Raw genomic sequence first — 25472 nt, forward strand, 5'->3', positions numbered from 1 at the left:
ACGTATCACCAACTGCGCATGCGCCGGGACGTGGGCGCATCGTTCTGCGCATGCTCAGAATCACGTCGGAACAACTGCCCAAGATACGCCAGATCACTGCCTACGACGTGAGCGTAACCTACGTCCAGCCATATTCACATCCATTGTAAACTACGTAAAATAGGCCAGCTTGGGTTCCCTGGTGCAGCCCTTTGCATGGATGCTGCTGAGTTACACCTCCTTTATGGGGCATAACTTTACGCCGTACATACAACTTACGCGCACCAGTCGTAGCCTGCGTCGGGCACAAGTACGATCGTGAATCGGCGTATCTCCCTCATTTACATATTTGAATAGAAAATCAATGTGAGCGCCACATGCGTCCAGCGTAAATATGCGCCCACTCTACGCCGGCGTAGGCAAGTTACGTTGGTGGAATGAAGCCTGTTTTTAGGCGTATCTTAGTTTTGTGGGCCCGGCGCACAGATACGACTGCGCATATTTGCACTTACGTTGGGTACCTCGAGATACGTCGGCGCAAGTGCTTTGTGAATCTGGGCCATAGTGTTCAAACTAACTACAGACAGTTTACTGGGCTCTTATGTTAAGATCCTAGCAGTGACATTTAGAACTTTCAGTAAAGTCCATATACTACATGTAAGATATCTTTTAAAGTTGAAATGTAGCTTCCCTCCCCTCCCAACAAAGTTTCTCTTATACACACGATTTTCAGTCGGAAAAACCTTAGATGGTTTTGTTTCAAAATGTATGAACGCTTTTAATGGTATCTTAGCTTTCTTATATACAGTACAGCATGTTAAAGTTAATCACAGGGACAAAGAAACTCTCCACCCACGTATAACACAATACACCTTCAGATGGGCTAATTACTAAACATTATCCAGACAGCATGGCTCCGCCAAGCTGTTCTCACCTACTTCATAATACACATTCCTTAAGTCAGACGTCTGACCTTTAGACTGCTAACTCACAACACATATCTATCATCAATAGCATATTCACACCTGATCATCAATAGGCTTCTCACACCAACAGTGTCATTAGCATCACGCAATGGAATGTCTTTCAGGAGCCAGCTTCAATAAACACCTCAAAGCTAGACATCTGACCCTTACAGACTCAATCAGTACAATAGACACAACACAGTATTAGCATCACACAATGGACAATGGAATATCTTAAGAGTATATTGACCTGGTGTGGGTCAGAATGAAATCACCTGTAATATGTCCAGATCTCCCGCAATACATATATTATCAGTAATGTCCCATCTCATGTAATTTATAATTAATATTAATAATAATAATTAATATTTCTCAGTCACCCTATGCCCAAAAGGTGTGCACCAAGTGTGCACCAAGTTCATACTGTGCCGAAGAGAGGGATGGAGGCACCAAGGCTTTGGCTAAAGTAATGAGCGGGGTGCTCTCAGTCACGATGTTGGTTGAAGGGGTGATGGTGATGAAGAGGTGAGGGTCCTACCAGACGTTTTGAAATGTTTAAGGACCACGGTTGTGGGTTGATCGGTAGGGGAGGGCCCCAAAGTAGGAGAATGAGTATTTTTCATAGTTATCCCATCCTCTGGAGATAATGCCGAGTCCATGAACGTTTGCCATCTGGAAAAGATGTGTGGAGTTCATGCTTGCCAATATTGATACCGTATAGAGGGTCCTTTTGGAATAGTTACCTGGACAGGGGTTCTAGTGCGATGTTAAAAAGGAGCAGGGATAGGGGGCATCCTTGTCTTGTACCCTTCTGGAGGCGGAATTCATCTGAAAGGGCGGTGTACATGGCATCAATAAGGTGAGTAAAGGGGCCAGTGAACCTCATTTTTGACATGGCCATGGAAAGCCAGTCGAAGCTGACGTTATTGAAAGCTTTCTCCATGTCCAGGGTGATGATGGCTTAGTCCCCTCCCGGATTGCATTTAGCATGTTCTAGGGCCATCATAACTTTTTGGATGTTTAGAGTGGCTGTTCTTCCTATCACAAAACCTGAGTGGGCGGGGTGAATCAGAGAGGGAATTATGGCGGCTAGTCTAGTGGCAATGATTTTGGAGAGGATTTTGAAGTCTAGGTTTAGTAGTGATATGGGTCAAGAGGAGCCCGGGTCTTTACTTTTTTGATAGTAGTTTAATGATGGCTTGGTTCCCGTGGGTAGGTAAGGGCCGCCAGACCATATGCCGCAGTAAACCTTGTGAAGGGTGGGTTTAATTATTGTTTGTAGGGTTTTATAGAATTCACCTGTGAACCCGTTAGGGCCTAGGGCTTTAGAGGGAGCTAGGTTGCATATGGTATTTTGGAAAGAGATGGGTGCGTTGAGGGCCTCAAGTTGGGAAGTGGTGACCATAGGTATGTATTTTTTATCAAGGAAGGATTGCGCTGTCATCCTGTCTATGGGGTCTGGGGCATATAATGAGGAGTAGTATTGCAGTATGACTCTGTCTTATTGCAATGAGTGACTGTAGCCCGAGGGAAGGAAAGGGAAGGGATGTGAGTCGGTCGGAATGTGCCCTTGCAAAGCCTTACTAGCAATTTGTCTGCTTTGTTGCCAAATTTGTGGAGGGTGGCATCCATATGTGTCCTTTTTGTCAGTTGAAGAGTGTCTGCCCAAGTGTCAAAAGCCCTCTTGGCTGCCTGCAATCCCTTCCTATTGTTAGGCGAGTTTGCGGTGTATAGTGAGTGTTGTGCCTGGTGCAGTCTAGCACTGGTCGTCTTATAGTTTGCCAGGGTGTTTATTTTGAAAGAAGCTGCATAGGATATGATCTGACCTCTAAGGAAGGCTTTGCTGGCTTCCCAGAAAAGGTTTGGGTTGTCGGAATGTGGCTCATTAGCCAATGAAAATTTTGTCCATGCTTTCTCTATGTACTGTTGGAAGTCATAATTGTTTTGGAGGTAGGATGGAAAACACCAAAGCTTAGGGTTTGGGTGTAGGTCTGGGTTGTCTACCGTCGCCGGGACGGGGGCATGGTCGGAGATGACAATGTCGTGGATGTCCGCACCGGATAGCATAGGGACCAAGTTGTCTGAGCAGAAGAGGTAGTCTATTCTGGTGAAAACATTGTGTGGGTTTGAATAGAAGGTGAATTCTTTGTCAGCTGGGTGTAGAAGGTGCCAAAGGGAGTCCATATTGGATGTGAAGTGTGTTAGATCGCTAGGATCAGATACATTACGGAGGCATTTGGGGGAGGATCTGTTGTCTGTTGAGTGTAAAGTGTTGTTGAAGTCACCTCCAACTATATGTGGGATGTGGGACATGGAGTAGCCAGGTTGACAATTCTCCAAAGAATTGTTTACCTGGGCTATTGGGAGCATACAGTATATGTCGTTTGAGGTGACTTCAACAACACCGTGCAGGTGAGGCTTTTGTGTATCAAAATTAGAACCCATTGCTTTACATCCAATGGCATTAGAGCCTAGGACTGTGCCCACCCAGAGCTTTTACATGCAATGGAAATCAAGGGGTAGATAGGTGGGTTTCCTGGAGTAGGGCAATGTCAGCATTGAGTCTTTTGAGGTGCCAAGGGATTTTTAGACACTTAGTGGGTGATATGAGCCCTTTAATGTTCCAGGAAATCATTTTCCTAGTGGGGGAGTCGATTTGGGAGGTTTGGGCTGTTATTGTATGATTGTTTTGTTTAAGTTTATGGTGAGGAACTGTCGGTACTGTTTGGGATAGGGTGTTGAAAGGCCTTCTTTTTTTGGATACTTCAATGGAGTAACTTGCAAATATCAGGACCCTCATTCCATCGATTTGGAGAGACCTGGTTTGTCTGAACTTCTGTAGTATAGAGGCTTTGTCAGAGTAATTCAAGTACTTGGCGATGATCGGTCGGGAAGATTTGCGGTCGGTGTTAAAGGCTCCAATGCAGTGGGCCCGCTCCACTGCGCAAGGGCTTGGGAGGCCTAGGGTTTCCGAAATGCACCTTGCACAGAGTTGTGCAAGTGCTGATGTTTGTAGGAATTCTGGGATGCCTACGAATCACAGATTGCTCTTTCTGGACCTATTCTCCAAATCGTCCAGTTTTTGTAAAATATATTGGTTTGTCTTGTCTTGGGCCTGCTCAGTGGCTTGTGCCTGGTGTAGCTCTTTTTCCATGTTTGATAGGTGGTGTTCCATCTCATTCAGTTTGGTGGCGTGTTCCCCCAATAGGGCCTTGATCTTTTTCATCCCTGCGTTTACTGCCTTTTCCACCAAGGCAGCTATAATGGGCGTTAGGAGAGCTACCACAGCCTGTGCTATGCGCTCTGTATTGTGGTCCCCCTCGTGGGGTGGTGAGGAGGTCTGCTGAGAGGAGGGGAGGCCGCGCTACTGCTTACCTCAATGTCCGGTGTGTCTGCTGAGGGATCCGGCAAGGCCGAGACCACACACTGATCCATGGGCGTGCAGGGCGTGCAGGGAGACCTGGAGAGGCTGCTAATGATAAGGATGTGTCAGGCAGGTTTTACAGGCCAGATTTTCAGGTTACGCTGTGGGAGCTTAGAAAGGCAGCTACTCCATTCAGGCCCGGAACCGGAAGTTGTGCCATTGATCTTGAGAGAGAAGTCAGGGGAAGGGGCATGTGGGGGAGGAAATAAAATGATGTTATATTATATTTATTATATTAATAATAAGATCATATACTTATTTACTGTATAAGTGTGGTGACCAACCCAAAGATATCTACCTAAATTAAAGAAAGGGGAGGAATATGTAGTTAACATTTATGGAACCTATACATAGTGTCCACTTGTAGGCGGACAATGGGGTAGCACCAGGAAAATATATTCAGACTAGTGTTTCTCAACATTTTTCCAGACACCCTTTAAAAGTATGCAAAATTCAGAGGTACCCAGTTAATAATACAGTATAAAAAATGTAAATGTTGCATATCAATGGTAAACCTGAATCTTTGATGATGCACTCAGCTACCTTGATTAATTAATTCCCCATCAAAAGTCCCTCTTCACATCAAAGATCCTCTATCATGTCAGCTATAGAGTCATCATGTATAGAGTCAAAGCTACACATTTGAGTTCTCCCTATGTGTCTAAGTCCCCATTATATGCCAGAGTCCTCTCATCATATCAGGTCATCCCAATCACCAAGTCCTCTTATCGCAGAGCTCCCAATCACACAGTCCCCCCGATCATAGAGTCCCTCATAGCACCATACTCCCAATCACACAGCCACCTATTCACATCAAAGCCATCCAGCAGTGTGGTAGAAGACGGGAGGTGGAGCAGTTTTAGATCTATGCCATTGGCCATTCAGTCTTATGCCTCTCAAAACCATTGACATCGTGGACAATTCCCACATTGGTATGTCCCTCGTGGTAAGGATCTGTTGTCCCTATGTGGTACGTAGTGACTAGAGGTAATTTGTTCCCTCGATGTGGCTACTCATCTGAAAATGAGTTCGGGGGTGGGTCTAACATATTTCGAGATAGTGTAGTCCTCTGTGAGGAAATGCCAGTTTTTGGCAATGGGTGTTTGTAAATGTCGTTCATGGGTGGAAAACCTGGTGACCAAACCCACAGTTTGATGTTTATGTTTACAAGGAGTGTTATAAAGTATAACCCCCCTAGTTTTCTTCCATGCCTTGTTGAAAGAGTGTCTCAAGAGGCTACGTGAGTTTCCCCGGGCAAGTAGTCTTTCACGCAAAGAGTCTGCCTTTTTTTTTTTATCTAAGTGCGAAGTACAGTTTCTCCAGTGACGAAGATACTGAGCATATGGAATGCTCCGTATCAGAGAGTCTGGGTGTGAGCTGCTGTCGTGAAGTAGGGTGTTGCCGGCACTAGGTTTGCGATAAAGGTCAGATTGTATGTAACCATCTGAATCGATTGAAATATTAAGATCAAGGAAGGAGCTTTCTACTGTATTAACTGTATATGTAAATTTGAGATTATAGCTGTAAACATTCAGTTGATTCAAAAATTTGTGCAAATCCCTTTCTGTGCCAGTCCAGATCACCAGCAGATCATTGATAAATGAACCAGCACAGGATGCAGGGGAGCCAGGGCACATATTGATCGCTAGTAGCTACAGAAGACCTCTCTCTCCCACCCTCCTAAATAGAGGTTAGCGTAAGATGGTGCACAATATGTGCCCATGGCTACACCATGCACCTTATTTTTTCCATTGTATTCTATTCTTTTATTTCCTGTTATATTCTTTTTTATTTTATTATATATTTGTTCTATTCTATTCCTTTATTTTCCTTGTCAAATTTTCTTTATTTAGTGATTGCAAAAATAAATTGTACATGTAGCATACATTTGGTACAATAAACAAAAGGTTGTCATTCTGCCATCTCGACAAGTTGTAACAACTCTATTGATCTAAATAAAGTGAAATAATGAAGAACGTAACCTTATTCCTCAGGCAACAACTGGAGAAGGTTGAGTGTTTTGATAAGCAAAGGAAACATTCTATCTAAGTTGCTTCGTTTTCAAATTGACAGTGTATCAGAGACTGCATGTTTCTGTTTAATACAACCTTAAACATATAAACTATGAGTTACTAGAGTATGCTAACATTTCTGTGTTGATTGTAAAATATTAGGTGATTTTATCTTATACACTATCTGACCGGGGGAGGGGGAAGGGGAAGGGGGAGAGGGATAAAATAAAAAGGTCTGCAGGGATGGGTATGGCTCTTTTGTCAATGTGTACATTGTGCAAAGATATTGTTCATTAGGCAAGCTACCATGGCATCAACACTCCACCATTAAAATTTCCTGACGCAGTGTATTGTAACCACGGGTGCCATATTTTTTCAAAATTGGTGATCGTGTCTGAATCCAACGCTTCCATTTTGGCATGTGTCATTGCAGTACTCATTCTGCTCTTTGCTTCTCTCACTGAAAGGTTTGGGGTTTTCCAGGCTTTTGCAATGGTCTGTTTGGCAGCAGTGAAAATATGTATTAGTAATTTGAATTGAGTGCGTGATAAATTGACAGGTTTTAAATTTAGTAGGGCCAATTTAGGGTCTGGAGGGATTTTCAATTCGGTCAAGATACTCGCTGCCTCGAAAATCTTTTTCCAGAACAACTGTGCTTTTGGACACGTCCACCATGTATGAAAATATGTACCCGCAGTAGTGCAACCTCTATAGCATTGTCCAGAGTAGCTCGGTACATATTTGGCTATTCTGTCAGGTACCAGGTACCATCTAGTTAATACCTTATAGTTCGTTTCCAATGCTGTTATATTGGAGGAGGCTGACTTAGTGTTTTGCCATATTTGGTTCCAGTCAGAGGCATTAAGTTCGAGGTTTAGGTCAGCTTCCCATTTCTGGACATATGGAAGTTTAGCAATATTAGTTTGAGTTATTGTCTGCAAATATATAATCGATATTGTACCACGTTCAAGCGGATTTTCCTTGCAAATTCTCTCAAAAGGAGACATCAGGTTCTTCAGTGCCAAGGGGGTCATGAGTGATTCCACGTTTTTAATTTGGAGATACCTGAACAGTTCTGATTGGGGAATACCATATTTTTTGCACACTGACGGGAAGGGCATGATGCCTGATGAGTCTAGAAATTTATAAACATATATACAGTCTCTTTTTACCCATTCCTTGAACGTGTTTGGGAAGATCCATGCTGGATAGAATGCTGGGTTTTTGTAAAATGACAGCAATGGATTAAGGGGGGACTGCAGTAGGAATTTTGTTTTGAATCTGTCCCATAATGAGAGAGAATGTTTAGTAATGGGGTTGCAGACATTTTTGCGTAGCTTGGGGAGATCTATAGTAAGTTAGCCAGTGGGACGGGGTCACATTCAGCCACCTCTATCGCTACCCAGAGTGGTGTTTCCTTTTTTGCGTGATATTTGGCAAGGGTCGAGATTTGCGCTGCTCTGTAATAGTTTGCAAAGTTCGGGTACCCTAACCCTCCATGTGTTTTGGGGAGGTGCAGAATTTGCGCTTTTATTCTAGGCCTAGAGGAACCCCAGATAAGGGTCGATATTCTTTTCTGTGTAATTCTCAGAAAGTATGTCGTTAATGGGACAGGGAGTACTCTGAAGAGATATAGTAACTTTGGGAGTATCGTCATCTTAACTGCATTGATTCTTCCAAGCCAGGACAGTGGGAGTTGAGACCAGGAGTTTAATAAAGTTGTTATTTGTTTAAGGAGGTGAGGGTAGTTGTGTGAGAATAGGTCAGAAGTATCAGCCGTTAAGTGGGTTCCTAGGTATGGGATGCTTTTATCGTTCCATCCGAATGGGAGACCTATTTTGGCAGCGTTTAATTCTATTCTTGAGAGGGATATGTTCATTGCTAAGCATTTTTTAGGGTTTATAACTAGACCTGAAAATGTTGCAAATCTATTGAGCAATGGGATGAGATTTGGGCATGTTACTTGTGGGGAAGCAATAAATAAAAGGATGTCATCCACAAACAAACATAACTTGTGTTTATAGCCTCCTATCTCGATGCCTAAAATAGTGGGATCCGATCTGATTTTTTGGGCAAGCGGCTCTATGAGTAGGGCAAATAAAAGTGGGGACAATGGGCATCCCTGCCGTGTCCCTCTTCCGACATCAAAGGTGTCCGACTTATAACCTGCGTATTTAACATAAGCTTTAGGTTTATTGTAAAGTTCCATAATCCATTTGATAAAATTTGGGCCAAAGCCCCATTTCTGAAGGGTGTAGCGTAAATACGACCAGGAGATAGAGTCAAAAGCTTGTTTGATGTCCAGAGAAAGGAAACACGCCGGAATGCCCCTTTGTTTTGCTATATGCGCTAGCAGACATGCTCTGCGAACATTGTCACCTGCTTGTCTGGAGGGCATAAAGCCTACCTGGTCCCGGTGGATCAGGCTGCCAATGAGTTTGTTGAGGCGGGTAACTAATATTTTGCCTAGTAGTTTTATGTCCGTGTTTAGCATGGAGATCGGTCGATGATTAGTGCAAAGTGTGTCGTCTGAATGCGGTTTGGGGATCATACAAATCGTTGCTAGAAGTGATTCTGGTCTGAAAGTTTTTTGTTCTAGTAGATTATTGAAGGCCTCTGCCAGTCTAGGAGAGAGTATTTCACTAAAACTTTTGAAATATTGTGCTGAGAACCCATCAGGCCTTTTGTTTACTTTGAGTTCCTGAATGGCAGAGGATACATCTTCTTGCGTGATTGGCTCTTCTAATTGTAATTTTTGTGATTGGCTCAGATGTGGGAGATTAATTTGTGAGAAGAAGGAGTCTGCTTCCGTTTCGTTGAATGTATTGGTTTCCGCATACAGTGTTTTTAGATGTGAACTAAATTTTTGCACAATTTTGAGTGGATTGCTAGAAACCACATTGTTAGCTATTTTTAGTTTTATAGGCTTAAAAGTCTTATTGAGTGAGTTTAGCGCCCTGGCTAAGTATGCTCCTGGTTTGTTCGCGTGTTTATAGAATTTGTGCCTAGCTCTGTTATGAGTGTAGTATTTCCGGAGCCATACCAATAGTCACAAAAATATGATCTATTTGACTGAATGATTGGTGTGGGTTTGAAAAATATGTATAATTTTGCTTCGTGGGGTTGGCTTCTCTCCATGTGTCTATCAAGTTGTATTTGGATAGTAGATTGGGGAGGGTCCATTTGGCCTGATGTTTAGGTGGTGTGTAGGGGGTTTTATCTAAGAATGGGAGAAGGACTTGGTTGGAATCTCCGCAAATGAAGAGAGTTCCCTTTTTGTGCAAATAAATTATATGGAAGAGATGAGACAAAAAGGGTAATGGATTGAGATTAGGGGCGTAATAAGATACTACCGTGATTTCAGAATCCATTATTTGGCCTGTTAAAATAAGGTATCTACCTTCTGGATCTTTTATTTCAGATATTAGCGTGAAGGGTGTGGTGCGATGGAATGCAATTAGGGTTCCACTTTTTTTGACTGAGGCAGATGCTGTATAGACTTGTGGGTAAGAGGGGCTGAAATATTTAGGCGTTGAGTTAGTGGTGAAGTGGGTTTCCTGGAGGCAAACAATGTGGGCCCTTTTGGCTTGAAATGTCCTAAAAGCCTTGGTTCGTTTCTGTGGTACATTTAGGCCCTGTACATTTAGAGACAATAAATTCAATGGTGCCATGGTAGCTTTACCTTTCTGCCTGTTTTACCATAATGATTCATGGAGCAGCTGGCCAGCCCAGTCCCTGCAGACTTGGGAAAAAGAGGGGAGGGGGGGGGTCCGGAATAAGCGACCTTGAAAAGGGGGAGAAACACAAAACAAGTTAGCAAATGAACAATCAACATTGAACTAATAAAGTACAATTTGTATACCCATGGCAGGGGAGAAATTCTCCTGCCAGGGGGAAAAGGGATCCCGTCGATTTCCCGCTTAATACTGCGGGGACCCGAGGAGATCATAGTGGGGCGCATGTAGTTTCCGTGCGGTGATGGACCGCTTTTAGTGTAATCAGCTAAACACCACATGAGGTGTTATTTACTTTGTCTGGTTATAACTAAATTTTGAACAGGGCATTGTTATTGTCTTGCACTCTTTTGTGCAAGCCAGTGGTAGGAGGGGGGGGGGTTATTATAGTACAAGTAGCAAGAATGTTGTGTATAATATCCTACATATAATGCTGACGGTGGTGGTATCATAAGATATAGAATTGTCTTGGGGTGTTGAGGGAGTTTTCCTCTATGGTTGCTAGCGTCAGGTTCGCTGGAGTCCTGAATTTAAGCTACCAAAATCAATAAGCTGGGAGGGGGTATGGCAGTGCGGTTATAGCAATGTGTTGAATGGTGCCTGATACCCGATACTAGGCTGGACATCTAAGATGTTTGGGATTGTGCACTATCTTGATACACATCTATAGTGTTCCAGCCACCCTTATATGATACCTGCAAGGGAGGTGTGTATCACAGATCATACTGGGGATATATATGATATACTGTATAGTGGTGTGGGTTTTGCATGTAGGAGCATGCTAATGAACTGGACATTCCTTGTGTGGAGGTAACAAGGGGTGGTAAGAAGAGGCAGTGTGAATTTGGGTGGTAAAAATGAGAGGTAGAAAGTGAGCTTATAGGGTACTGGGGGAGAGGAAGATTGATATGATAATAGTGGACTAGGAAGGCCCCAAAGAGCAAAAGGCTGGCACTGTTGTATTCCCCCCCCCCCGCCCGAAGGCGAGGGGGGGGGGAGAAGAGAAAAAAAATGAAGGGAGGGAGGAAGAGAAGCTATAATGGAAAAGAGTAAAAGATAGAAATAGGAATTAAAATCAAAGATCAAAAATCGCCAGACTTCCAGTCCAAGCAAATTGATTGTCTCTTCCTAAAAGGAACCTTTGTGGTTAGGAGGAGAAGTAAATGTAGAAATACTTCTGGAAGATGGTCAGTCCATGGTGTCCTCATGGTCTTGGGGTTGGGGCACAAATCTGCCTTGTTTGTTGGTATGCTGAATTCCGTTGTTTTTCTCAGGTTGAATAGGTTCATTGTGGGAAGATGCCGATGCTGATCTTCTGCGGGAGGAATTGTTAGCGGTGGAACGGTCAATAAGCTTGAAATCAATTAGGGCTTGATTCAACTGATCAGGTGATCTGCATACCATTTTGGAACCCTGATACGTGAACCGTAGAGAAAATGGAAATCCCCATTGGTATTTGATTTGGTGTTGTTGAAGTTCTATCAAGAGAGGTTTCATTGCACGCCGTTTGGTGATTGTCAGCTGTGAAATATCGGCGAAAATCTGGTAGTTGTGCCCCTGGAAGGTTAGGCTACTCTTCTCCCTGGCTGCTTCAAGGACTTGCTCTTTTGTCCTATAATAATGGAATTTTACTATAATGTCCCTGGGAGGTCCCTCCGCTTTCTTTGGGGCTAGTGCCCTGTGGACTCTGTCAAATTCCAGCCTCTCCACTGCCATTCCCGGCAATAGTTCCTGGCATATTGCCAATGTTGTGCCTGGAAGATCTAGGACTGTCTCAGGGATTCCCCTAAACCTTAAGTTTGATCTCCTTGCGCGGTTCTCAAAATCTTCTAATTTGTTTTGAAGTACCAGGTTCTCCTCCTTGAGTGTGTCTATTTCGGATTGGCAGTCTTGCGCATAAATTTCTATTTCATCCATCTTTGCCTCCAGGGTCTCTGTGCGGCTACCCAGGTCCCTTATTTCTTTGGTGAGGCTTGAGGTTATTTGATCTGAGGTGCGCTTTAGTGCTTTGTTCAGCATCCTCTCAAATTGCTGAATAAGCTCTGAGGGGACAGCTGCGCTTGATGCAGCAGCCTGTGAGGTGTCAGAAAGTTCCTAATTTTCACTGTCTGAGCTTAATGGTCTCTGGGAAACAGCTGGCTTCATCAGCTTGGCTGTATGTTTTTTGCCATTCCCTGCTGTGTGGAGATCTGAGGTGGCTGAGGTGTTTGGCGCTTTTTTGCCTGAGCCCTTAGTGTGCTGGGCTGCGCTGCTGGGGCTTGTTTTAGCCTTGGTCCTGGCGCCCCCCAACACCATTTTTCAAATAAATTGTCCCCTCACCTCCTGGGGTGATGTCCTCTTAGTCCCGGTCGTTTGCGGCTCTGTTTTTCTGTTAATGTCCGCGGTATTATCCCCTCACGGAGCGGAGCTCTAGCGCGGCATGTCCGTGCTGCTAGACCCCGCGCATGCGCCCCCCCTATTCCTTTATTTTCTATTCTATTTTATTCTCTTTGAAAAATGGAAAACTATTCAAATTTTAAAACTATTGGAATTCAAATACGTTTCAAATTCTAATTTTTAAATTTTAAAACTATTTTAATTTTAAATATTAAAATTGATTTGAATACAAATAAACAAAACTAATTCCGAAAACGGATTCAACAAATTTAACTAAACTAATTTATGCAAATAAGGAATCGAACACAAAACAAAAATCACTGAGACTCGGGGCGTAAATGTTCATTCATTGTTCTAGTTATCAATGGGGGTCAAATAAATGTTTGCTTTTGTCTGTAGCAATTAAAAAAAACTCAAAGAGGCAGGATGGACATATTTTATTGAAGAAACTAAATTCTAACAGTAATTGTGGTTTCTGTTCCCATAATCAGATGTTAGAAGCAACTGAAATTTTGAAGTATGTGATCTGTGATCCCTTCTTGGGAGCTCAGATTACATATCTAGTACGTTATTCAGCACAGCAGAACCGCCTTGCCACCAAACAAGTAAGTGATACGTCCGGCAAGCTGTTAAGTTTATATAATATTTATATTTATATTGTATTTATTAAAATTTCTTTCTCTGACAGCTTTGATGGAAATTCTGTTCTTAGCTGTGATGCAACACAAGATAATTTTTCTCAGAAGCTCTGACCCCGATGTTCATTGTCTTTGTATTGTTCTTACAGACAGTGAAAACTGCATGAAATGTCCTGATGAAGAATGGCCAAATGAGAAGAAGGATCGTTGTGTTCCAAGAGTGATGGAATTTCTCTCCTACACTGATGATCCCATTGTTGCAGTATTTTCATCTCTCTCCATCCTCTGTTGTGTTCTGACTGGTTTAATATTGGGGATATTTATACATTACCGGGACACCCCCATTGTTAAAGCCAATAACCGGGACCTGAGCTATCTTCTCCTGGTCTCCATCATGCTGAGCTTCCTCTGTGTCTTCTTGTTCCTCGGCCATCCAGTAGATGTGACCTGCATGCTGCGTGTCACCTCTTTTGGTGTCATCTTTTCAGTTGCCGTCTCTTCTCTACTTGCCAAAAGTATCATGGTGTGTATTGCTTTTAAAGCCACCAAACCTGGGAGTCCCTGGAGGAAATGGATGGGAGCCAAGCTGCCCAATTATATATTTGCTGTGTTCTCACTGGTTCAAGTCATAATCTGTGTCACTTGGTTGTCCATTTCTCCACCATTCCAGGATCGAGACACTCACTCTTATCAGGGGAAGATCATCATTCAGTGTAATGAGGGTTCAGTTATCGGCTTCTACTCTGTCCTGGGATATATGGGGCTTCTGGCAGCTGTGAGTTTCATTATCGCCTTTTTAGCCAGGACATTACCAGACAGTTTTAATGAGGCCAAGTACATCACCTTCAGCATGCTGGTGTTCTGCAGTGTCTGGATTGCCATGATCCCGGCCTATCTGAGCACCAGAGGGAAATACATGGTGGCTGTGGAGGTTTTTGCAATAATAACCTCAAGTATTGGACTTCTTGGCTGTATATTTTTCCCAAAATGTTACATAATTCTGTTCAGACCTGACCTGAATAAAAAAATAGTTATCCGCTAATATGTATGGAGCAACACTGGGTTACCAATAGTTATACCATTATCTCTAGTATTGTTATTTTTCATACTTTGCTAGTGTATTGAGAATGAACACTGTTAAATTTGGACATTTAGGCCCAGATTCACGTACAGCGGCGTATCTTTGTGCGGGCGTAACGTATCCTATTTAGGTTACGCCTCCGCAACTTTTACAGGCAAGTGCCGTATTCTCAAACGAAAGTTGCGGCGGCGTAGCGTAAATAGGCCGGCGTAAGCCCGCCTAATTCAAATGTCGTAGATGTGGGCGTGTGTTATGTAAATTTTATGTGACCCCACGTAAATGACGCTTTTTACGAACAGCGCATGCGCCGTCCATGAAAGTATCCCAGTGCGCATGCTCCAAATTAACCCGCAAGAAGCCATTGCTTTCGACGTGAACGTAAATGACGCCCAGCCCTATTCGCGAACGACTTGCGCAAACAACGTAAAATTTACAAAATTAGACGCGGGAACGACGTCCATACATTGGTACGCCGCATCTACGCCTCATATAGCAGGGGTAACTTTATGCTGGGAAAAGCCTAACGTAAATGGCGTATCTTTACTGCGTCGGCCGGGCGTACGTTCGTGAATTCGCGTATCTAGCTGATTTACATATTTCTAGGCGTAAATCAGCGTACACGTGGGCAGCGTAAATATGCAGTTAAGATCCGACGGTGTAAGAGACTTACGCCGGTCGGATCTAATACAAATCTATGCGTAACTGATTCTAAGAATCAGGCGCATAGATACGACGGCTCAGACTCAGGCCTTGTACACACAGCCTGACCGTGGACCGATTTCATCGGACATGTCTGCTGGGAGGTTTTGGTCTGATGTGTGTACACACCATCAGACCAAAATCCCCGCGGACAGAGAACGCAGTGACGTATACGACACCGACGTTCTCTGACGCGGAAGTTCAATGTTTCCACGCATGCGTCGAATCAATTCGACGCATGCGTGGGATTTCGGGCCGCTGGTTATACGTCATAACCAGCGGACATGTCCGATGAGTCATACTAACCACCGGACATGTCCGACGGACAGCTTTCCAGCGGACAAGTTTCTTAGCATGCTAAAAAAACTTTTGTCCTCTGGAAACCTGTCCGCTCGGCCGGAAAATGTCCGCTAGACCCTACACACGGTCGGACATGTCCGCGGAAACCAGTTTCAGCGGACATGTTCGGTCGTGTGTACAAGGCCTCAGAGATACGACGGTGTATCTGGAGATACGCCGTCATATCTCCTTTGAGAATCTGGGCCTTAATACTTATCTCTCCTAAGTATCCAAAACATCCTAAACTGTCAGATACCAGAGACACCAATCACTATTCGAGAGAGGGAATATTTCACTCACCACCTTCCAGAAAGATCTTTTATAAGCTGATTGGAATGTAATTATTTTAGGGTGACTTTAATTATATTGTATGTAGATGATTCTGTCTAAATTATTAAACACATTTTGTTGGTGTATTCTAAATTCATTCATTAATATGTAATATTATTTAAAGTTGATGAGAACATGTAAGTTCACATTTTAAGGCGTAAGTCGACTTCATTTTACCCGGTTAAGGACCGGGTCCTGTACATTTAGGTTGGCAGAATGGCACCAACAGGCAAATCAACATATATTTATGTCAGTTTGAATTTGCTGCCATCAGGGCGTGCGCGCACCTCTGCGAGCTCCGTGACTGTGCCGCGGGACTCGATGTCCGCCGGTGTCCCACGATCGGGTCACAGAGCTGAAGAAGGGGGAGATACCAGTGTAAACACAGCATCTCCCCGTTCTGCCTAGTGACATGTCACTGATGTCTGCTCCCTCTCATCGGGAGCAGTGATCAGTAGGGATTAGCTGAAAACCCCCCCAGTTTGGTTCGTATCAGAACATGTGAACAGGTAATAAATTAGATCGAACATTCAAACACCGTTAAGGTCTATGGGACTCGAACATGAAAAATCTAAAGTGCTAATTTTAAAGGCTTATATGCAAGTTATTGTCATAAAAGGTGTTTGGGGACCCGGGTCTTGCCCCAGGGGACATGTATCAATGCAAAAAAAGTTTTAAAAACAGCAGTTTTTTCGGGAGCAGTGATTTTAATAATGCTTAAAGTGAAACAATAAAAGTGAAATATTCCTTTAAATTTTCTACCTAGGGTGTGTATAGTATGCCTGTAAAGTAGCGCTTGTTTCCCATGCTTAAAACTGTCCCTGCACAAAATGTCATTTCTGAAGGAAAAAAAGTCATTTAAAAGTACTCGCGGCTATAATGAATTGTCCGCTCCCGGCAATACAGAGAAAAGTTATTGAAAGACATTAATAAAAAAAAATGCGTGGGGGTCTCCCCAAATTTAATTACCAGGCCCTTCGGGTCTGGTATAGATATTTAGGGAAACCCTGGGTCAAATTTAAAAAAAATTACGTGGGGGTTCCCCCCATATGTCTATAACAGACCCTTCAGGTCTGGTATGGGTTTTAAGGGGAACTCCACACCAATTTAAAAAAAAAATGGTGTGGAGTTCCCCCAAAAAATCCATACCAGACCCTTTATCCGAGCATGCAAACTGGCAGGCCACAGGAAAAGAGGGGGAGACGAGAGAGCGCCCCCCCTCCTGAACCGTACCAGGCCACATGCCCTCAACATGGGGGGGATTCTTTGGGGGTCTGTGACCCCTCAAAGCACCATGTCCCCATGTTGATGGGGACAAGGGCCTCATCCCCACAACCCTTGCCCAGTGGTTGTGGGGGTCTCAGATCCCGCCCCCCCCTATGTGAATTGGTTATGGGGTACATTGTACCCCTACCATCTCACAAAGAAAGTGTAAAAAATTATAAAAATAAGAAATAAATAAAAAAAAAGATTCCAGTGGTGGTAATCCAGTCTCGGTCTCCACTCCAACGCTGTCGGTATCCTGTGATGATGATCTCCAGGCTCCAGCGAGGGATGGTCTCCTCTCCAGGTCCAGGCTCCAGCGATGAGATGTTCAGTGCAGCGAGTAACAGCATCCTGTCTCCACCGGAGACACCCCAGGAATAACATTGCGGCTGCCTGACAGGTCTTATGTGATGTGATGGGTGACCCCGCCCCCTCTTATGTAATGCAGGTTTCCCGTTGCATCAGAGGGGGCGGGGTCACCTGTCACTTCACTGGGTAAGCCCGGATTTCCCCTTGCGTCAGAAGGGGATGGGGTCACGTGACGGGTGGTCCCGTCCTCAGCTACATAAGACTTGTCAGGCTGTGGCGACGATATTGCCGGGGTGTCCCTGGTGGAGACAGGATGCACTGCGCTGGACCTGGATGGAGAGGAGATCATCCATTGTAGGACCCCGGAGAGGAGAGCATTCATCGCAGGGTACTGACAGTGTTGGAGTGGAGACCGAGAGTGGATTACCACCGCTGGAATCTTTTTTTTTTAATAAAGGACTTATCCCAACGGTGTCTGTGTGTTTTTTTACAATTTTTTACACTTTCTTTGTGAAATGGTAGGGGTACTATGTACCCCATTACCAATTCACATAGGGGGCGGGGATCTGAGGGTCCCCTTTGTTAAAAAGGTCTTCCAGATTCTGATAAGCCCCCCGCAGACCCCCACAACCACCGGGCAAGGGTTGTGGGGATAAGGCCCTTGTCCCCATCAACATGGGGACATGGTGCTTTGAGGGGTCACAGACCCCCAAAACATCCTCCCCATGTTGAAGGCATGTGGCCTGGTACGGTTCAGGAGGAGGGGCTCTCTCGTCCCCCCTCTTTTCCTGCGGCCTGCCAGGTTGCATGCTCGGATAAAGAGTCTCGTATGGATTTTTGGGGGGAACTCCACGCCATTTTTTTTTTATTTGGTGCAGAGTTCCCCTTAAAATCCATACCAAACCTGAAGGGTCTGGTATGGATATTTGTGGGGAACCCCACATCATTTTTTTTTATTTGATGCAGGGTTCCCCTTAATATCTATACCTGACCTGAAGGGCCTGGTAATTTAATTTGGGGGGACCCCCACGCATTTTTATTTTTTTAATCAATGACTTTCAATGACTTTTCTCTGAATTGCCAGGAGCCGACAATTCATTATAGCCACAAGTACTTTTAAATTACTTTTTTTTCCTTCAGAAATTACAGTTTGTGCAAGAACAGTTCTAATCACGGGAAACACGCGCTACTTTACAGGCATACTATACACCCCCCCCCAGGTATGAAATTTAAAGGAATATTTCACTTTTATTGTTTCACTTTAAGCATTATAAAAATCACTGCTCCCGGAAAAAATAAAATAAAATTTGGGCATTGATAGATGTCCCCAAACACTTTTTTATGACAATAACTTGCATATAAGCCTTTAAAATTATCACTTTAGAATCCTCCCATAGACTTTTACAGGGTGTTCCGCGGCTTTTCGAATTTGCCGCGAATTGTTCGCTGTTCGCCGAACAGGCGAACAGCCAATGTTCGCATCGAACATGAGTTTGACTCGAACTCGAAGCTCGTCCCTAGTGATCAGTGGCATATCACTCGTAGCCATGCCCCCTAACAGTTAAAATCACTCCCTAGGACACACTTAACCCCTTCCTGTCCCCTAGAGGTTAACCCCTTCCCTGACAGTCACATTTACACAGTAAACAGTGCATTTTTATAGCACTCATCGCTGTATAAATGTGAATGGTCCCAAAATAGCATCACAAGTGTCTTATGTGTCAGCAATAATGTTGCAGTCCGGGTAAAGATCGCCGCCATTTCTAGTAAAAGAAAATATTAATAAAAATTCCATAAAACTGTCCCCTATTTTATAGACGCTATGATCCAGATTCAGAGAGATCGGCGCATCTTTAGATAGGCGTAGCGCATCTCATATGCGCTATGCCGTCGTAACATTGAGAGGCAAGTACAGTATTTACAAAGCACTTGCTCCCATATGTACGCCGGCGTAACATAAATGGGCCGGCGTAAGCCCGCGTAATTCAAAGTAGCAAGGCAGTGGGCGTGTTGTATTATAATGAAGCGTGACCCCATGTAAATGCATGGCCGAACGGCGCATGCGTGCACATGCTCAGAATCACGTCGGATTTACTCCCTAAGATACGCCCGGTCCATTCATGCGACGTGATAGTAACCTACGCCCAGCCTCATTCACGTACGACTTACGTAAACAACGTAAAATACGACGGCTGTTCCGACGTTTCCGACGTCTATACCTTTGCATTACTTGCGCCTCATATAGCAGGGGTAACTTTACGCCGGACGTGCGCCTTACGTAAACGGCATAGCTTAATGCGACGGGCGCAAGTACGTTCGTGATTCGGCGTATCTTGGTCATTTGCATATTTGATATATGCATATTTGATATTTGCATATTAAATCTACGGAAGCGCCCCTTGCGGCCAGCGTAAATATGCACCCAAGATACGACAGCGTAGGAGACTTACGTTGGTCGTATCTTGGCAAAATTCAGGCGTATCTGATTTCCAGAATACGCGTATAGATATGACGGCGCACATTTGGACTTACGACGGCATATCTGGAGATACGTCATCGTAAGTCCTTTCTGAATCCGGCCCTATAACTTTTGCGCAAACCAATCAATAAACACTTTTTGCATTTTTTTTAATCGTTTTTTGAGGAGGATATTTATTATAGCAAAAAGTAAAAAATATAGAATTTTTACAAAATTCTCGCTCTTTTTTTTGTTTATAGGGCAAAAAATAAAAACCGCAGAGGTGATCAAATACCACCAAAAGAAAGCTCTATTTGTGGGGAAAAAAGGACGCCAATTTTGTTTGTTGGCCACGCGCAATTGTCAATTAAAGTGACGCAGTGCCGAATCGCAAAAAGTGGCCCGGTCTTTGGCCAGCCAAATGGTCTGGGGCTTAAGTGGTTAAAGGGTATTTTATTTATAGGACCTAATAAAAAAAATCTCCTGTATAAATTTCTTTGAAAACTGTTTCCACAAGACATCACTCATACCCCAACCTTACTAGATCCTGATATTAAAACTTCCAAAGGTAAAAACAGGTTCCAGGTGCTCATTGATCAATCAGAGGTTTTATTCTGAACAAGACATCAAATATTAGAATTATGTTAGCTTGAAGTGGTTCTAAAGGCTCCCGCTGCTGTCGATCACGGTCAGTAAGATAATGAGGAGAGAGAGGGGCAGGGATGAGCCACGGCTCCGTGTCTGAATAGACATGCAGACCAGAGGCTTGGGAATGTGTCTACTTGGGTGCCCCAATTGCAACCTGCTTGCTCTGGGGGCACCCGAAAGCAGTAAGTGGCCAGGAGCATGGCATGTTTGTTATTTTTCTTTTTGCCTTAAATATCACTTTCATATGTTTTGAAATTAATGTTCTTACTCATAAGGGCCCCATAATATGCTATTTCTTCCATCTCCAAGATCTTTTAGACAGATGTGTCAAAGAAAAAGCTAAAAGATAAGTAACACCCCAGTCTCTTCCTTTAACCCCTTGGCGCCGGCCGTACGCAAATATGTGTCCTCTCTGCACCTGGTCCTTAGCGCAGAGGGGCTGCATATTTGCTGGCAATACACCTGCGCCAAGAACGCATGCACTGCATGCTCCTGGCACAGTTACCGTCACCTCACCGAAAGCTCCCGATCAAGAGTTTTCAGACCACATGACCGCTGTGACAGCCAATCACGGTGGTCAGAAGGTCTCAAGCCACGCCGCGTCATAAAGGGCCAGGAGGCATCGGTGCTAAGGGGTTAAGTATTCAAATCATGCACACTAAAAACAGCTCTACATAAAAACAAAAAATATATATAAATAAATCCCCACATTATTATACATTATAAATCAAAATTACTCAAATAAATTTAATAACTATTACACAAAACATATTAAATGTGCAAATAATAAAGTGTGAAACATTGTAACATTTATAAACTCCTACCACAATAAAAGTGCCAAAGAATGTGCAAACTGATCAAATTCCCTTTAACCACTTCAATACCGGGCACTTACCCCCCTTCCTGCCCAAGCAAATTTTCAGCTTTCAGCGCTGTCGCTGTTTAAATGACAATTGCACGGTCATGCTACACCAGCCCTCAAAATTTCCACTCACCTACTAGCATTTGGCGAGTGGATTTAAGCTGGGGGCGAGTGATGACAGGGCTGCATGACCAATCTCCCTCCAATCTGTGCCTACACTTAGGCCCCATACACACGAGAGGATTTATCCGCAGATACGGTCCAGCGGACCGTATCCACGGATAAATCCTCTCGAGGATTTCAGCAGATTTCTATGCGATGGCGTGTACACACCATTGCATTGAAATCCGCGCTGAAATCCTCTGGCGATGACGTGTCGCGCCGTCGCCGCTATTATGACGCGGCGACGGGCGCGACGCTGTCATATAAGGAATTCCACGCATGCGTCAAATCATTACGACGCGTGCGGGGAATCCCTTTGGACGGATGGATCCGGTGAGTCTGTACAGACGAGCGGATCCATCCGTGGGATCCGATTCCAGCAGATAGATATTCTGTGCATGTCGACAAATATTTATCTGCTGGAATTCGGAAATATCCGCGGATAAATATCCGCCGGAGTGTACACACCATAGAATCTATCCGCAGAAACCCATTCGATGGGATTTATCTGCGGATAGATTCTATCGTGTGTACGGGGCCTTAGAGTCCCGATGAGATTGGCGGCCGAAGAGGAAAGGTGCATGCTCGGGAAAAGTAGTCTGTTGAGCCGCGCACAGGCAGAGCAGTACACAGGTGCTCTCCTTACAATTCTCATTAAGCCATGGGACCTAACAGTATGACCTCTCTGAGCCTCCCCCGGGCCCCGACCAATGTTGCTGGAGAGCAGAAAGTAATGAGTGAGGTGGAGGATTGCAAAAATTACCACTCCGGTGCAGCGCTCACTGAAAGTTGCCCTGACATGAGAGCGGCAGCCTTCTAGTTTGTGCAGTTTTCTTCTCCTTGTGCTCTATGTAAGTGTCCAACAGTTTAGCATGAGCACTGTGAACAGGCTGGTCTCAATGTGTGCTGTGCCCTGTCAGTGTGCGCTGTGCTATGGTGTCAATGGCTGTGCAGTTGTGTGGATCTCAGCGCTGGATTGTACTCCCTCCCGCAGCTCCTCTCCTCTCTGCCAGCCTGAATAAAAGGGGGAAGTGGGGACATGCAAGCGTGGAGCCGCACACACAGGCTCCTGATGATGAGATGAATGGGAGAGAGAGAGGATGGATGGGAGTTACAGAGGAGACAGCAAGAGAATGGGGAAGAGACCCAGTTCTAGTGCCCTGTCCCTCTGGTCTGCCCCCAGTGCCCTGTCCCTCTGGTCTGCCCCCAGTGCCCTGTCCCTCTGGTCTGCCCCCAGTGCCCTGTCCCATTTTGTTAAAGTTGTTGTTGGTAATATTTAATTTTGTAACTTGATTCTGCAAAAAACTATGGGCCAGATTCACGTAGAGCGGCGCAAATTTAGTTTGTCCTAACGTATGTCAGTTAAGTTAAGGCAGCTCAATTTTGTGACGTAAGTGCCGTATCCACAGAGCATTTGCGCCCAAATGTGCGCCCGCGTAATGTAAATACTTAGGCCGGGTACACACGGACAAACATGTATGGTGAAAGCGGTCCCTCGGACCGTTTCCACCATACATGTCTGCCAGAGGGCTTCTGTACGATGGTTGTACACACCATCGTACAGAAGTCCGCGCGTAAACAATACGCGGGGCGTGTCCGCGGTGTCGCCGCGTCGATGACGCGGTGTCGCCGCGACAATGACGCGGCGACGTGGGCGGCCCGCCTTTAAAATGCTTCCACGCATGCGTCGAAGTCATTCGACGCATGCGAGGGACGGCGGGCGCCTGGACATGTACGGTAGGTCTGTACTGACGACCGTACATGTCCGAGCGGGCAGAATTCCAGCGGACTGTTTTAAAACAAGTCCAGGAATATTTGTCTGCTGGGAAAAGGCCCGGCGGGCAAATGTTTGCTGGAATTCGGCCCGCTCGCGCCCACACACGACCAAACATGTCTGCTGAAACTGGCCTGCGGGCCAGTTTCAGCAGACATGTTTGCTCGTGAGTATGGGGCCTAAGGCGTAAGAGAGGGTTATTGCAAGTGGGAAGGAAGTGGGCGTGCTCCATTGAAATGAGCCGTGACCCCATGCAAATGAAGGGCCAGCCGTACTGCGCATGTGCGCACGAATCTGAGGAGGTTGAGGGGGGGGGAGGATGAGGGGGGGAGGATGGGAATGATCGGATGGACCTTGCCAGGGAAATCCTTTTGACTTTGGATGTGGTTTCCCCTGAGGCTACCCCTGAGGCTACCCCTGTGGCTGGCAGCAGTCAGGCCTCCATCAGGGGTAGCCCCTCCCACTCCTCCCTCAACAGGGCTCCCCCCATAAGGGTCTCTCTCTCCCCTCCTCCCAGACCACAAGCCTCAGCTGCAGGAAGGAAGGCTACCCAGAAGACCAGGGGGGTGGCCGAGGTTCTGCCTGCCAATCTGCGGAGGGACCAGGCCCGGCAGACCCAAAATCTGGGTCAGGTCACCCGGACTTTGGCCCAGATGGAGGACAGCCTGGGCTCAATTAAGGACTCGGTCAATGATGTGGGCACAAACTCCTTGGCGGTCATAACATGCATTTGTGACCTGCAGACCGCCACAGCAGGCGTGTCCCTGGAGGTGAGTGCCCTGACCCAGGTTGTCCACGCAAACACCCAGGCTGTCCAGGCCAATACGACTGCCCTCACTGTGGGTCTGACCAGGATAGACGTGGCCTTGGAGGGCAGGCCAGAAGGAGGACAGTCACCAGGGGAGGCTCCTCCTTCCCCTGCTCCCTCCCCCATGAGTCTCCCCTGGTTGGCCGTGGCCGTGCCCGTGGCCAGCCCAGGCGTAGCTCACGCCGCCGCCGTTAATTTTGGTTGCACTTTTTATTTGTTATTTTTATTATTTTTTTAATTATACTGTGATTATGATTTGGTTTATGTGTGTGAATGATGTATGAATGTGGGGGTGACATTCCTGATGAAAAAAGGGTGTCACCCTCAGTTTTGGTGGAGTAGAGATCCCCAGGACCAGGGAGAAGTGATCCCAGGTCCATGTGAATGGTGTATGAATGCACAGTGACATAATTGGAGCCGTGGCGTGTCGTTGCTGCTCCCTAGTACCGTGGGGGGTACTTGGGTCTAATCCAATTCGATGAGGATGTGATGTGTCTGTGCTAGGGACCACAGTGGGTGTGCATGCATGCATTCTCATTGTGCCATGATTAATGTGTGTGTTTACTGTGCAAAGATGCATTCTGCGAGGCGTCTCCTGGCTGCTGTTCCCTCAGAAGAGGGGGTACCCTCGGTTACTAAAGTCACTAATATAGCTATGAGCATGGATGCCCCTGGCATGTTGGCATACAGATTGTTGTCCTGCAAGTGTGTGTGCTCAGCTCTTCCCTAACGGTGTTGCTTTAGCTGACATTTACACGGCTGGTGTATAGTTAGGGCAGCTTTTATAAGGTGTAATATTCCGCCATGAAACTAGCAGATGCGCACAGGGCGTAATCTACGCCGCACAAGTGTACTTTTGTGGATCGCCCTATCTCCCTCATTTGCATATTAGCATAGAAAACCAATGGTGTGTCTAGCGTATTTTGCGCTTCAAGATGCGCCGGTGTAATCGTTTTACGTTGGACGGAAAAATCTGGTTTTCAGGCGTATTTCGTTTTGAGGATACGGTGCAAAGATACGCGCGGCACATTTTTTAATTACGCCCCGCATCTCTAGATACGTCGGCGTAAGTGCTTTGTGAATCTGGCCCTCTGTCATTCCATGAGATAATCTACAAAGGGCGTGTTTACAGGTGCAATTAGGCGCAGGGCAGTGTATGAATTAGGTGGGGCAACTGGTGGCGAGTAACTCTTGAGGCCTGGCTAGTAGCTCAGGACTTGAAATTTTGAGCCCTGTGCTACACTGTACCCAAACATAATTTTTATCATTTTGTTCCCACAATAGAGCTTTCTTTTGGTGGTATTTCATCACCTCTGCGGTTTTTATTTTTGTTGGTAAACAAATGAAAAAAAAACTTTTTTTGTTTGTTTCTGTTAAAAAAATTTTGTAAAAAAGTACGTTTTCTCTTTAACTGATGGGCACTAATAAGGTGGCACTGACAAGCACTGATGAGGCGGCACCAATTAGGTGGCACTGATGATTGCCATTGATAGGTGGCACTGATGGGCACTGATAGGTGGCACTGATGGGCACTGATAGGTGGCACTGATGGGCATTGATAGGCGACACTGATGGGCACTGAAAGGCTGCACTTATGGGCACTGATAC

The 25472-nt window shown here is 45.2% G+C and overlaps 1 protein-coding gene across 1 annotated transcript in view; it reads left to right on the forward strand.

Moving 5' to 3' along the window:
• Window positions 1–14314, forward strand: part of LOC120928959 (vomeronasal type-2 receptor 26-like) — a 48116-nt gene extending 33802 nt beyond the window's left edge. The window contains exon 5 of the mRNA XM_040340140.1: window positions 13278–14314. Coding sequence (XP_040196074.1) covers window positions 13278–14170 — 893 coding nt within the window. The 3' untranslated portion in view covers window positions 14171–14314. The remainder of the gene's footprint in view (window positions 1–13277) is intronic.
• Window positions 14315–25472: the final 11158 nt, after the last annotated feature.

Source organism: Rana temporaria, chromosome 1 (assembly GCF_905171775.1).
Source record: "Rana temporaria chromosome 1, aRanTem1.1, whole genome shotgun sequence".
NCBI lineage: Eukaryota > Metazoa > Chordata > Amphibia > Anura > Ranidae > Rana > Rana temporaria.